The sequence below is a fragment of the Mercenaria mercenaria genome, chromosome 9, assembly GCF_021730395.1.
Source record: "Mercenaria mercenaria strain notata chromosome 9, MADL_Memer_1, whole genome shotgun sequence".
Lineage (NCBI taxonomy): Eukaryota > Metazoa > Mollusca > Bivalvia > Venerida > Veneridae > Mercenaria > Mercenaria mercenaria.
In genome coordinates this window covers 77,921,906-77,935,119 of record NC_069369.1, presented here as the reverse complement: position 1 = coordinate 77,935,119, position 13,214 = coordinate 77,921,906, and the positions used below count along the sequence as shown (strand labels likewise).

Below are 13,214 nucleotides of genomic sequence, written 5' to 3'. Positions count from 1 at the left end.
CATGTAGCATTACCTAGTGGACCTCTACAAAATTTGTTCAAATCATGGGTCACTTGATTTTACATAGGAAAATCTTCAAAATTTTTCTAAAAATAAACAAGAAGGCCTAGAGCTTAGATATTTGACATGTAGCATTGCCTAGTGGACCTCTACAAAATTTGTTCAAATCATGACCCCCCGGGGTCAAAATTGAACCCGACCCAGGGGTCACTTGATTTTACATAGGAAAATCTTCAAAAATTTTCTAAAAATAAACCAGAAGGCCTAGAACTTAGATATTTGACTTGTAGCATTGCCTAGTAGACTTCTACAAAATTTATTCAAATCATGATCCCCGGGGTCAAATTGACCCCTCCCCCTAGGGTTACTTGATTGTACAAAGAAAAAAATTCAAAATTTTCTAAAAATAAACCAGAAGGCCTAGAGCTTAGATATTTGACATGTAGCATTGCCAAGTGGACCTCTGCAAAATTATTCAAATCTTGACCCCCCAGGGTCAAATTGACCCAGACCCAGGGGTTACTTGATTGTACATAGGGAAATCTTCATAAATTTGCTAAAAATAAACCAGAAGGCCTAGATCCTAGATATTTGATATGTTACATGGCCTAGTAGACTTCTACAAACTTTATTGAAATCATGACCCCTGGGGTAAAATTGGCACCATTCCCAGGGGTTACTTGATTGTACATTGGAAAATCTTCCAAAAAATTTCTAAAAATCATCAGTTTAACATTTGAAACATGTAGCTCATATTACTCAGGTGAGCAATCCAGGGTCATGATGACCCTCTTGTTTGATTTTAAATTTTTAGCTCACCTGTCACATAGTGACAAGGTGAGCTTTTGTGATCACCCTTCGTCCGTCGTCCATGCGTGCGTGCGTGCGTCTGTCAACAATTTCTTGTCTGCACGATAGTGGTTTCATTTATGATTTTATTTTAACCAAACTTGCACACAACTTGTATCACCATAAGATTACTGTTCCTTTCTTGAACTGGCCAGACCCCATTATGGGTTCCAGAGTTATGGCCCCTGAAATGGCCAGAATAAGCTATTTTGGCCTTGTCTGCACAATAGCAGCTTCATTTATGATTTGATTTTAACCAAACTTGCACACAACTTGTATCACCACAAGATCTTGGTCCCTTTCTCGAACTGGCCAGATTCCCTCATGGGTTCCAGAGTTATGGCCCCTATTTTGGCTTTTGCAGCTATATAGAGACTTCATTTAAGGTTTTATTGTACCCCCCGACAACAAAGTTGTAAGGGGGGGTATACTGGTTTCAGGTTGTCTGTCTGTCTGTCTGTCCGTCTGTCCGTAGACGCAATCTTGTGCGCACCATCTCTCCTTATCCCCTTGACAGAATTTAATGAAACTTCACACAAGTGATCAGTACCAACAGTAGTTGTGCATGGGCATGTTAGGTTCTTTTAGAAAAAAAATTTGCAGAGTTATGGGACTTTGTTTTTTTTGTACTATACTATATACATAGACACAATCTTGTGCGCACCATCTCTCCTCATCCCCTTGACACAATTTAATGAAACTTCACACAAGTGATCAGTACCAACAGCAGTTGTGCATGGGGCATGTTAGGTTCTTTTAGAAAAAAAATTTGCAGAGTTATGGGACTTTGTTTTTTGTTACTATACTATATACATAGACATAATCTTGTGCCCACCATCTCTCCTCATCCCCTTGACACAATTTAATGAAACTTCACACAAGTGATCAGTACCAACAGTAGTTGTGCATGGGGCATGTTAGGTTCTTTTAGAAAAAAAATTTGCAGAGTTATGGGACTTTGTTTTTTTTGTTACTATACTATATACATAGACACAATCTTGTGCGCACCATCTCTCCTTATCCCCTTGACACAATTTAATGAAACTTCACACAAGTGATCAGTACCAACAGTAGTTGTGCATGGGGCATGTTAGGTTCTTTTAGAAAAAAAATTTGCAGAGTTATGGGACTTTGTTTTTTTGTTACTATACTATATACATAGACACAATCTTGTGCGCACCATCTCTCCTCATCCCCTTGACACAATTTAATGAAACTTCACACAAGTGATCAGTACCAACAGTAGTTGTGCATGGGGCATGTTAGGTTCTTTTAGAAAAAAAATTTGCAGAGTTATGGGACTTTGTTTTTTTGTTACTATACTATAAACATAGACACAATCTTGTGCGCACCATCTCTCATCATCCCCTTGACACAATTTAATGAAACTTCACACAAGTGATCAGTACCAACAGTAGTTGTACACTGGGCATGTTAGGTTCTTTCAGTGACAAAAATTGCAGTTATGGGACTTTGTTTCTTGTTAACATACTATGTACATACAGTCTGCATATGCAATTTTGTGCGTGCCTAATCTACCAAACTCTTGCACACAATTTAATGAAACTTCACACAAGTGATCAGTACCTACCCTAGTTGTGCATGGTGCATGTTACATTCTTTTAGATAAATATTCTGCATAGTTATGGGACTTTGTTTTTTGTTACTATACTGTAAACATACAGTCTATATATATATACAGTCCACATAATTATGCAATCTTGCGTGCGTCAAATTGCAATGTACTGTGTCAGTGCATGCGGGGGGTACATTCATCACCTTTAGTGATAGCTCTAGTTTGATACAAACTTCCAAAATATCTTCAACAACAATAATTCTTGGATTCCAATACAAATCAGATCCAATCATAGGTTCCAGAGTTATTTTATATCTGATTACCTCCCCTGATTGTAATCAAAATGGATTTATATCAGTAAGTACTTACGGGACTTATTTGAAATTTCATTATTGTTATTAGTTGGACTGAGACAATCAGGGTAGATAACTATGGACTGATTTTATGTCAAATTACCTCCCTTTATTTCAAATTAAAATTGTTCTATCTCCATAACTACTGAAAATACTGATCTGAAATTTCATTTATGTCAACAGATTTATTTGGCAGATCCTTCTTTTGTCCGCTTACAATATTTATTTTTTTAATTACTTCCCTTTTATGTTACTATAAATAGCTTATTTTTAGTAACTTTTTTATTATTGGCCGTAGGGAAAACACGAGACCAGTTTTCTGTGGTACAACAAGGACGTTACATCCAATATTTAGGTATATTTTAACATATCTATACCTTGTAAGTTTTTTTTTCTTTTTGGTTAAATTCCTTCCCTTTGTTGTTCCTGTCCTTTGGACTTAGATATTTTTAGGACCTTCTTGTCCTCAAGTGCAATGATAACAGGTGAGCGATATAGGGCCATCATGGCCCTCTTGTTTAAATTCTTTTTTATGCCCCCCTTCGAAGGAGGGGTATATTGTTTTGCAGATGTCGGTCTGTCGGTCGGTCGATTGGAATGTAGACCAATCCGTTTCCGTCCGTCCGTCCGTCCGTCCGGAGCCATATCTAGGAAATAGTTGGGAATATTTATTAAAAACTTCATATACATGTTCACCACAATGAGTTCTTGCGGCCCGTCAAGTTTCAGTCAGATTGCCCAAGTAACACCAGAGTTATGGCCCTTAGAAGTTTCTAGTGTTACCTATAAAGGGTACTATAAATATGGCAATTTCTGCATCATAACTTTTGATATATTTGACCTAGAACTATGAAATTTAAACAGAATTTAGATCACCATAATGTGGTTGTGTACACACAATTTCATTTGGATTTATTTGTAAATTAAGATTTATTGCCCTTTAATTGTATAAAAATCCACATATTTGTACATAACAAACTTACCATTTGCTAGAATTTCATTAAATTTCTTTCATTTTTTTCCATTAACATTTATTGTAAACATGTGGTGTTGTGAACCCACACCTGGTCACCCCTTACCTTGATCCCCCCCCTCCCCCCGACCCCCCCCCCCCCCCCCCGAAAAAACAATGATTCCTTATTTTAGATTTTATTCAAACAAACTTCATATACATGTTCACCACTATGAGGTTATGGGGCCCATCAAGTTTCAGACAGATTGCCCAAGTAACACCAGAGTTATGGCCCTTAGAAGTTTCTAGTGTTAACTATATAGGGTACTATAGATCTATAGATATGCCAATTTCTGCATCATAACTTTTGATATATTTGACCTAGAACTATGAAACTTTAACAGAATTAAGAGCACTATAATATGGTTGTGCACAGACAATTTTGTACGGATTTCTTTTTGTGACTTCAGAGTTATTGCCCTTTAATTGTCTAAAAATCCACATATTTGTACATAACAAACTTACCATTTGGCAGAATTTCATTAAATTTCTTTCATTCTTTTCTGTGAACTTCTATTATAAACGTGTGAAGTTGCGCACCCACACCTGGTCACCCACTTGCCTTGGTCACACCCCCTCCCCCTCCCAACCCCACTCCCCCCAAAAATTTTTTTTTCATTTCTTATTTTAGATTTTTTTCAAACCTTCCAAGTTGTACCATTCCCCCACCTCACTTCTCCACACAGTCATGCCCACCACTGATCATGCATCCTCTGCCCCCCCTCCCCCCTCCAACTTCACCCTTTTACCTTTTTTTTTTCATTTTTAATTTTCAATCAATATTTATAATCAACATGTGAAATTTTGTTTCCTCTCCCGTTCCCTTGCACCCCCACCCCCTAAAAAAATAAATATATACATATATCTGTATATAGATATATATATTTCCATTCCCTTTTTTTTAGCTCACCTGTCACAAAGTGACAAGGTGAGCTTTTGTGATCATGCAGCGTCCGTCGTCCGTCCGTGCGTGCGTGCGTGCGTCAGTCCGTAAACTTTTGCTTGTGACCACTCTAGAGGTCACATTTTCATGGGATCTTTATGAAAATTGGTCAGAATGTTCACCTTGATGATATCTAGGTCAAGTTCGAAACTGGGTCACGTGCCGTCAAAAACTAGGTCAATAGGTCTAAAAATAGAAAAACCTTGTGACCTCTCTAGAGGCCATATATTTCATGAGATCTTCATGAAAATTGGTCAGAATGTTCATCTTGATGATATCTAGGTCAAGTTCGAAACTGAGTCACGTGCCATCAAAAACTAGGTCAGTAGGTCTAAAAATAGAAAAACCTTGTGACCTCTCTAGAGGCCATATATTTCACAAGATCTTCATGAAAATTGGTCAGAACGTTCACCTTGATGATATCTAGGTCAAGTTCGAAACTGGGTCACGTGCCGTCAAAAACTAGGTCAGTAGGTCTAATAATAGAAAAACCTTGTGACCTCTCTAGAGGCCATATTTTTCATGGGATCTGTATGAAAGTTGGTTTGAATGTTCATCTTGATGATATCTAGGTCAAGTTTGAAACTGGGTCATGTGCGGTCAAAAACTAGGTCAGTAGGTCTAAAAATAGAAAAACCTTGTGACCTCTCTAGAGGCCATATATTTCATGAGATCTTCATGAAAATTGGTCAGAATGTTCATCTTGATGATATCTAGGTCAAGTTCGAAACTGAGTCACGTGCCGTCAAAAACTAGGTCAGTAGGTCTAAAAATAGAAAAACCTTGTGACCTCTCTAGAGGCCATATAATTCACAAGATCTTCATGAAAATTGGTCAGAACGTTCACCTTGATGATATCTAGGTCAAGTTCGAAACTGGGTCACGTGCCGTCAAAAACTAGGTCAGTAGGTCTAATAATAGAAAAACCTTGTGACCTCTCTAGAGGCCATATTTTTCATGGGATCTGTATGAAAGTTGGTTTGAATGTTCATCTTGATGATATCTAGGTCAAGTTTGAAACTGGGTCATGTGCGGTCAAAAACTAGGTCAGTAGGTCTTGAAATAGAAAAACCGTGTGACCTCTCTAGAGGCCATATCCTTGAATGGATCTTTATGAAAATTGGTCAGAATGTTCACCTTGATGATATCTAGGTCAGGTTTGAAAGTGGGTCACGTGCCTTCAAAAACTAAGTCAGTAGGTCAAATAATAGAAAAACCTTGTGACCTCTCTAGAGGCCATATTTTTCATGGGATCTGTATCAAAGTTGGTCTGAATGTTCATCTTGATGATATCTAGGTTAAGTTCGAAAGTGGGTCACGTGCCCTGAAAAACTAGGTCAGTAGGTCAAATAATAGAAAAACCTTGTGACCTCTCTAAAGGCCATATTTTTCATGGGATCTCCATAAAAATTGGTCAGAATGTGTCCTGATGATATCTAGGTCAAGTTCGAAATTGGGTCATGTGCGATCAAAAAGTAGGTCAGTAGGTCAAATAATGAAAAAACCTTTTGACCTCTCTAGAGGCCATATTTTTCATGGGATCTGTATGAAAGTTGGTCTGAATGTTTATCTTGATGATATATAGGTCAAGTTTGAAACTGGGTCAACTGCAATCAAAAACTAGGTCAGTAGGTCTTGAAATAGAAAACCGTGTGACCTCTCTAGAGGCCATATCCTTGAATGGATCTTTATGAAAATTGGTCAGAATGTTCACCTTGATGATATCTAGGTCAAGTTTGAAACTGGGTCACGTGCCTTATAAAACTAGGTCAGTAGGTCAAATAATAAAAAAACCTTGTGACCTCTCTAGAGGCCATACTTTTCATGGGATCTGTATGAAAGTTGGTCTGAATGTTCATCCTGATGATATCTAGGTCAAGTTTGAAACTGGGTCAACTGCGGTCAAAAACTAGGTCAGTAGGTCTAAAATTAGAAAAATCTTTTGACCTCTCTAGAGACCATATTTTTCAATGGATCTTCATGAAAATTAATCCGAATGTTCACCTTGATGATATCTAGGTCAGTTTCGAAACTGGGTCACGTTCGGTCAAAAACTAGGCCAGTAGGTATAAAAATAGAAAAACCTTGTGACCTGTCTAGAGGCCATACTTTTCATGAGATCTTCATGAAAGTTAGTGAGAATGTTCACCTTGATGATATCTAGATAAAGTTCAAAACAGGGTCACGTACCTTTGAAAACTAGGTCAATAGGTCAAATAATTGAAAAACCTTGTGACCTCTCTAGAGACCATATTTTTTCAATGGATCTTCATGAAAATTGATCAGAATTTTTATCTTGATAATATCTAGGTCAAGTTCAAAACTGGGTCAAATGAGCCCAAAAAGTAGGTCACTATGTCAAATAATAGAGAAAACGACGTCATACTCAAAACTTGGTCATGTGGGAAGAGGTGAGCGATTCAGGACCATCATGGTCCTCTTGTTTTTTTAAATGTTCAAACCTTCAACATGTTAAGTTGTGACTGCACAAACCTTGCCCTCAGCCATGTTCAAGATATCTTACCTGTGTTCTCTAAAGGACATCTGATCTTTTAAGTTCAAATGTACATGTAAAACAGCAACACCTGGTGCCAAACCACTCAAAGACAATATTTCATTCCAGTTAAACTTCAAGCTCACATTTCAATTAACTGCATTTAATTTTAAAAGCTAAGCTTATTACAGTAAGCATATCCCATTCAAAATAAATTCTTTTGTCAGGATCAAAGTATCATACATTTATTATGTACTCTTTAATTAAACATTTGTTTTCTGTTAAATTGATTTTGACTAATGAAATTATTTGCTTCTTATTAACATCCCTAACTTTTTGCCGGATATATCTTTTTGCCATTCCTCACCACAAACCCTTTCGGCGAGGGATACCAATTCATCGAATTTGCTTGTTCCCCTAGGGTCAAATATGGCTCCGCCATGGGGGTCACATGGTTACATAGACTTATATAGGGAAAAACTGGCTTCTCTTTTCTCATACCCTCATGGCAATTGGCAATGGATTCCATCAGGAATGAAGTGTCAAGTGATTAATATAAGCTGTGGAACTTGATCCACACTTGACCTAATATAAATTAGCAAAAACATGTTTTACATTAAAAGTTATTTCAGTAATCCAAGAATAGCGGGTATGTTGTTTTATGTAATGGTGAAATGTCATAGAATGTTTGCCTATAGTCAGTAGATGACTCATATTGATTTGGGTTTAAATAGAACAAAGGCCAAGGTCACAGTGACCTTGAGACTGAAAACAGTTTCTGCTAAATGACTAAGGAATACTTCCTTCAGTTGTCAGATGTTACAGAATGATTGCCTGTTGTCAGTTGATTACTCATATTGTTTTGGAGGTCAATAGGTTGAAGGCCAAGGTCACGTTGACCTTGAGACTAAAAACAGTTTCTGCTCAATAACTAAAGAATGCCTTGTCAGTCAGTTGTCAGACATTAAATGATTATTGTCTGTAGTCCGAGATGAGGTGACCTCTATTCTTTGGGGCCTGTAGGTTAAAGTGAAGGTCACTGTGGTCTTGAGACTGAAAATAGTTTCATTTCTATAATTAAAGAACACTGAGTGTCTGGCAACCTTCATAGAATGGTTGCCTGTTTTGTTTGTTTGTTTTGGGTTTAATGCCGTTTTTCAACAGTATTTCAGTAGAATGGTTGCCTGTAGTCATTGGATGACCTCTGATGTTTCTGAGGTTAATTGGATTCCATACAGAACTTGCAACCGAAAGGAAAAACTTACAAAATCTTCTTGTGCAAAACCGCAAAGAGAGCCTCGATATTTGGCATGTAACATCATCTAATTGTCCTTTATGAAGATTGTTCAAATTATGCCCCTGAGGTGAAACGAGGCCCCCACCCAGGGGTCCCAAGTTTTACATAGACTTATATAGGAAAAAACTGTAAAAATCTTGATCAAATTATGCCCCTGGGGTGAGAAGAGGCCCATTCTTGGGGGTCACTTGTATATGAGTTGTATAGGAAAGAATACTTCAAAAATTATCTAATCATATTTCCTAGACTGTTTAATTATATTAAATTACCTGATGACCTCAAGAAGTTAGGGGCCACTTAACTGTGACCTTGACCTACTGACCTACTTCCTTGTCGTTTTTTTTAGATACAGCCTTGAAATTTGGATGACACAAACAATTTTGCACACCAATCTTAACACTGACTTTCAGTGACCATGAATGTGACCTACTTACCTACTTTCTTAATATTTTAGCATCAGTTTGACATTCAAAACATGTAGCTCATATTAGTCAGGTGAGGGATCCAGGGTCATCATGACCCTCTTGTTTACAAACAGCTTTTGTTAAAAGAAAGAACCTGTGAATGTTTTGGAAAATATGAAATTATGTTGATGAGTAATAGATTTAGAAGATATGTCACCTTTCTTTTTGGCTTTATCTGAATTTTCTGCACCCTCAGTGGTTTGATTTTGTGACGCATACTCAGTTTTGGAGAGAACAGTTGACAGATTTTAAGCAGTCAGCAGATTCTCTCGGGGACAGTGGGTGGAGAACAACATCAGGTTTTGTGTGGTCTATGGGGTTTTTAAGCCACATGAAGTACTAGGCCATTAATCATTAGTTTGAACATTTTCATCTGCAGCATTTTCGTAATGAGACAACTGACGCTTCTAGACCAATTTTAGAGTGACATTCATGATTTCTACGCTAGATTCCTGTGATATTGCGGTCTGAGCAGAACACTGATAAAGTAAAGTTGGTGAATGTTGATATATCACAGTGAAGTTTTGTTTTTGATTTGCATGCAAACAGCACAAAGTGCTCAAGGTGAGCTGTTGTGACTGATCGTTGTCTGGCGTCTGTCGTCGTCCGTCGTGCATCAACATTTGCCTTGATCTAATCTTTGATCTTGATCTTTTGATCTAATCTTTATGAAACTTGGTCAGAATGTTTATCTTGATGATCTCTAGGTCAAGTTTGGAACTGGGTCATGTTGTTGGTCAAAAACTAGGTCAGTAGGTCAGATCAAAGGAAAAGCTTGTGAACACTCTAGAGACCACATTTGCAACCCGATCTTTATGAAACTTAGTCAGAATGTTAGTCTTGATGATCTCTAGGTCAAGTTTGAAACTGGGTCATTTGGGGTCAAAACTAGGTCAGTAGGTCAGATCAAAGGAAAAGCTTGTGAACACTCTAGAGACCACATTTGTGACCTAATCTTTATGAAATTTGGTCAGAACGTTTTTCTTGATGATCTCTAGGTCAAGTTCGAAACTGGGTCATGTGGGGTCAAAAACTAGGTCAGTACATCAGATCAAAGAAATAGCTTGTGAACACTAGAGGCCACAGTTGTGACCCAATCTTTATGAAACTTAGTCAGAAAGTTTGGCTTGATGATTTCTAGGTCAAGTTTCAATCTGGGTCATGTGGGGTCAAAAACTAGGTCACCTGGTCAAATCAAAGGAAAAGCTTATGAACACTTTAGAGGCCGAATTTATGACTCGATCTTTAAGAAACTGGGTCAGGATGTTTGTCTTAATCATTTCTAGGTCAAGTTTGAATCTTGGTCATGTGGGGTCAAAAACTAGGGCACTAGGCCAGATCAAAGGAAAATATTTTCAACACTCTAGAGACCACAATTTAAGTTTGAAACTCATGGGAATTAGTCAGAATATTTGTTTTGATAATCTATAGGTCAAGTTTTAATCTGGGTCATGTGGGGGTCAAAAAATAGGTCACCGGTTAAATCAAAGGAAAAGCATGTGAACACTCTAGAGGCCACAATTGTAACCAGATCTTTATAAAATTTAGTCAAAATGTTTGTCTTGATGATCTTTAGGTCAAGTCCAACTCTGGTCATGTGGGGTCAAAAACTAGGTCAGTAGGCCAGACCAACTCTTGTGAGCCATGTATAGGGCCATCATGGCCCTCTTGTATAAAGTTATATTTTTGATTTTTGATTGACAAAATATAAATTCAGATACTCTCTGCTTTATCCTAGCATTTAATGAATGGTATTGAGGTACACAACAGTGCCATAAAACAGAAAATAAGTCTACAAAAACCTGCTCCCATGGGACATCTCAAGGCTTTGATTTTTATGTCTATATACTATCATAATATTGAGACTTTGTATCTTTCTTTCTTTGTCTTTTATCTTTAGTTGCACAAAGGGTTGAGGAAAGAGAGAGTCATGTTGTAAGGAAAGAAAAACTCACTGTTGAACTTCATGTTCCAACCAAACTGTCCAAAAAGTCAGACAAAGTGAAAGAAGAAGATAAAGAAGATAAACCTGAACCACCAAAAACAATCAAAGTGAAAGGTGTTGACAAATCTGTATCTAGAGATACAGTTGAATTTTACTTTGAGAATTCAAGACGATCTGGAGGTGGCGATATTGAGGACATCAAAAGTGATGAAGAAGATGAGGATGTTATATATATTACATTTAAGAACCCAAAAGGTATATTGTGATAATTTTCTATATCTCTTTCTGTAATTCATACGTTATAAATCACTGCAAAACTGAAATGCTTTGATCAAGTTCATGAAAGAAAGTTCCTATACAGTGTATTGGAATAGCCCTCTGTGCATAACTGTCTGCTGTCACAAAGTTTGTCCACACAACTCCAACAACACCACTGGATGGATTTACACCGAACTTCATAAAAGTGATCATTTCCAAGCCCAGTTGTGCATATCATCTGCATTTCCTGATCTGGTTTGATGATTTTCCAGCAGAGTTATAACTTTATGTCTCCCACATGTAATGGAGGATACAGCCCGCTTAGCTCAGTAGGTAGAGCATCGGTCTATGGATCGCGGGGTCGTGAGTTCGATCCTCGAGCTGGGCGTATGTTCTCCGTGACTATTTGATAAACAACATTGTGTCTGAAATCATTAGTCCTCCACCTCCGATTCATGTAGGGAAGTTGGCAGTTACTTGCGGAGAACAGGTCTGTACTGGTACAGAATCCAGGAACACTGGTTAGGTTATCTGCCTACTGTTACATGACTGAAATACTGTTGAAAAACGGCGTTAAACCCAAAACAAACAAACATACTGATTAAGTGCTGTGCGTCTGTCTCCACCACACCTTAAAGGAGTTATCAGTGCCAATCCTAGTTATACATATCATCAACATGTTCCAGTTCAGTGATTTTCAGCAGATTTATGGCCCTTCATTTGTCGTACTTCACTTTGTCCAGGCAACTGCTCCCAATACAGCCAGGAGGATTTACACAAAATTTTATAAAAGTGATCAGTGCCAAGCCTAGTTGTGCATATCATGGGCATATTCCTGTTTGTTGTTTTTCAGCCTTTGATTTACGGCCCTTGATGCTTGAAATTTTATTATATTTTAGCCACTTCTCTTACTAGTATATAATATGCATATTATTAGCATGTGTTGCTTCAGTAATATTTATGGCCCTTTATTTGTCAAATTGTATGCTATTTTGGCAACTTCTTGTATACCATTGGGCAGATTTCCACCAAAGATAATTGATAAGGGTAGATTTCTTGGAAGTACAGAGCACCACAAACACAGCCCCAGAGCCACGCATTTTTAAAGAAGGCCCACAACAAAAAGAAGCTTAAATGGAAAAATATAGACGGGTAGGGGGTAGAAGGGGAAAGAGGAACAATTATGAATATTCAAAAGGGAATGCTACATTCCTTGATCACAGTTGCCCTACAACGTAAACACGCACACATACCAGCAGCCAAAATCAAGTTGGGCACGATAACTTATAGTAAAAGGAGACGGGATGCTAAACTTACAGGAGTTGTCAGTGCCAAGCCTAGTTATACATTTCAGCAGAATAATGAACCTTGATTTGGTCAAATCCATTGCTCTTTGCTACTTATTCTATACCATTGTTTGGAATGCCACCAAATTTCACAGGAGTTACCACTGACAATCCTAGTTGTGTATGTCAATGAAATGATATGGTTCAGTGATGTACCCTGCAGTTATGGCCCTTATTTTTTGGCATTTTGCCATTTTACATGATAAGTGCTGGACATGTATGTTTTTATGCCCCCGAAGGTGGGCATATTAATATCGCACTGTCCGTCCGTGTGTGTGTGTCCGGTAAATTCTTGTCCGGGCTGTAACTCTTCCATTCATAAAGGGATTTTGAAATTGGCAAAAATATTCACCATAATGAGATGACATGTCATGCGCAAGACCAAGACCCCTAGCTCCAAGGTCAATGTCACACTTGGAGGTCAAAGGTTAACATGGTCTGTTACGTGTCCGGTCCATAACTGTGCCATCCAAAAAAGGATTTTGAGACAACTTGGCATAAATGTTTACCATAATGAGACGACGTGTCTTGCGCAAGACTCAGACTCCTAGCTCCAAGGTCAAGGTCACACTTAGAAGTCCAAAGTTAACAGGGTTTGTTTCGTGTCTGGTTCATAACTCTGCCATTCATTAAGGGATTTTGAAATTACTTGGCATAAATGTTCCTCATAATGAGAC

At 37.9% G+C, this 13,214-nt stretch overlaps 1 protein-coding gene across 2 annotated transcripts in view; it reads left to right on the top strand.

Moving 5' to 3' along the window:
* Nucleotides 1-13,214, top strand: part of LOC123547552 (protein mono-ADP-ribosyltransferase PARP14-like) — a 221,420-nt gene that overhangs the window by 43,134 nt on the left and 165,072 nt on the right. For both annotated transcript variants that reach the window (XM_053551802.1, XM_053551803.1), the window contains exon 7: nucleotides 10,889-11,188. In XM_053551802.1, the coding sequence (XP_053407777.1) occupies nucleotides 10,889-11,188 (300 nt within the window). The remainder of the gene's footprint in view (nucleotides 1-10,888; nucleotides 11,189-13,214) is intronic.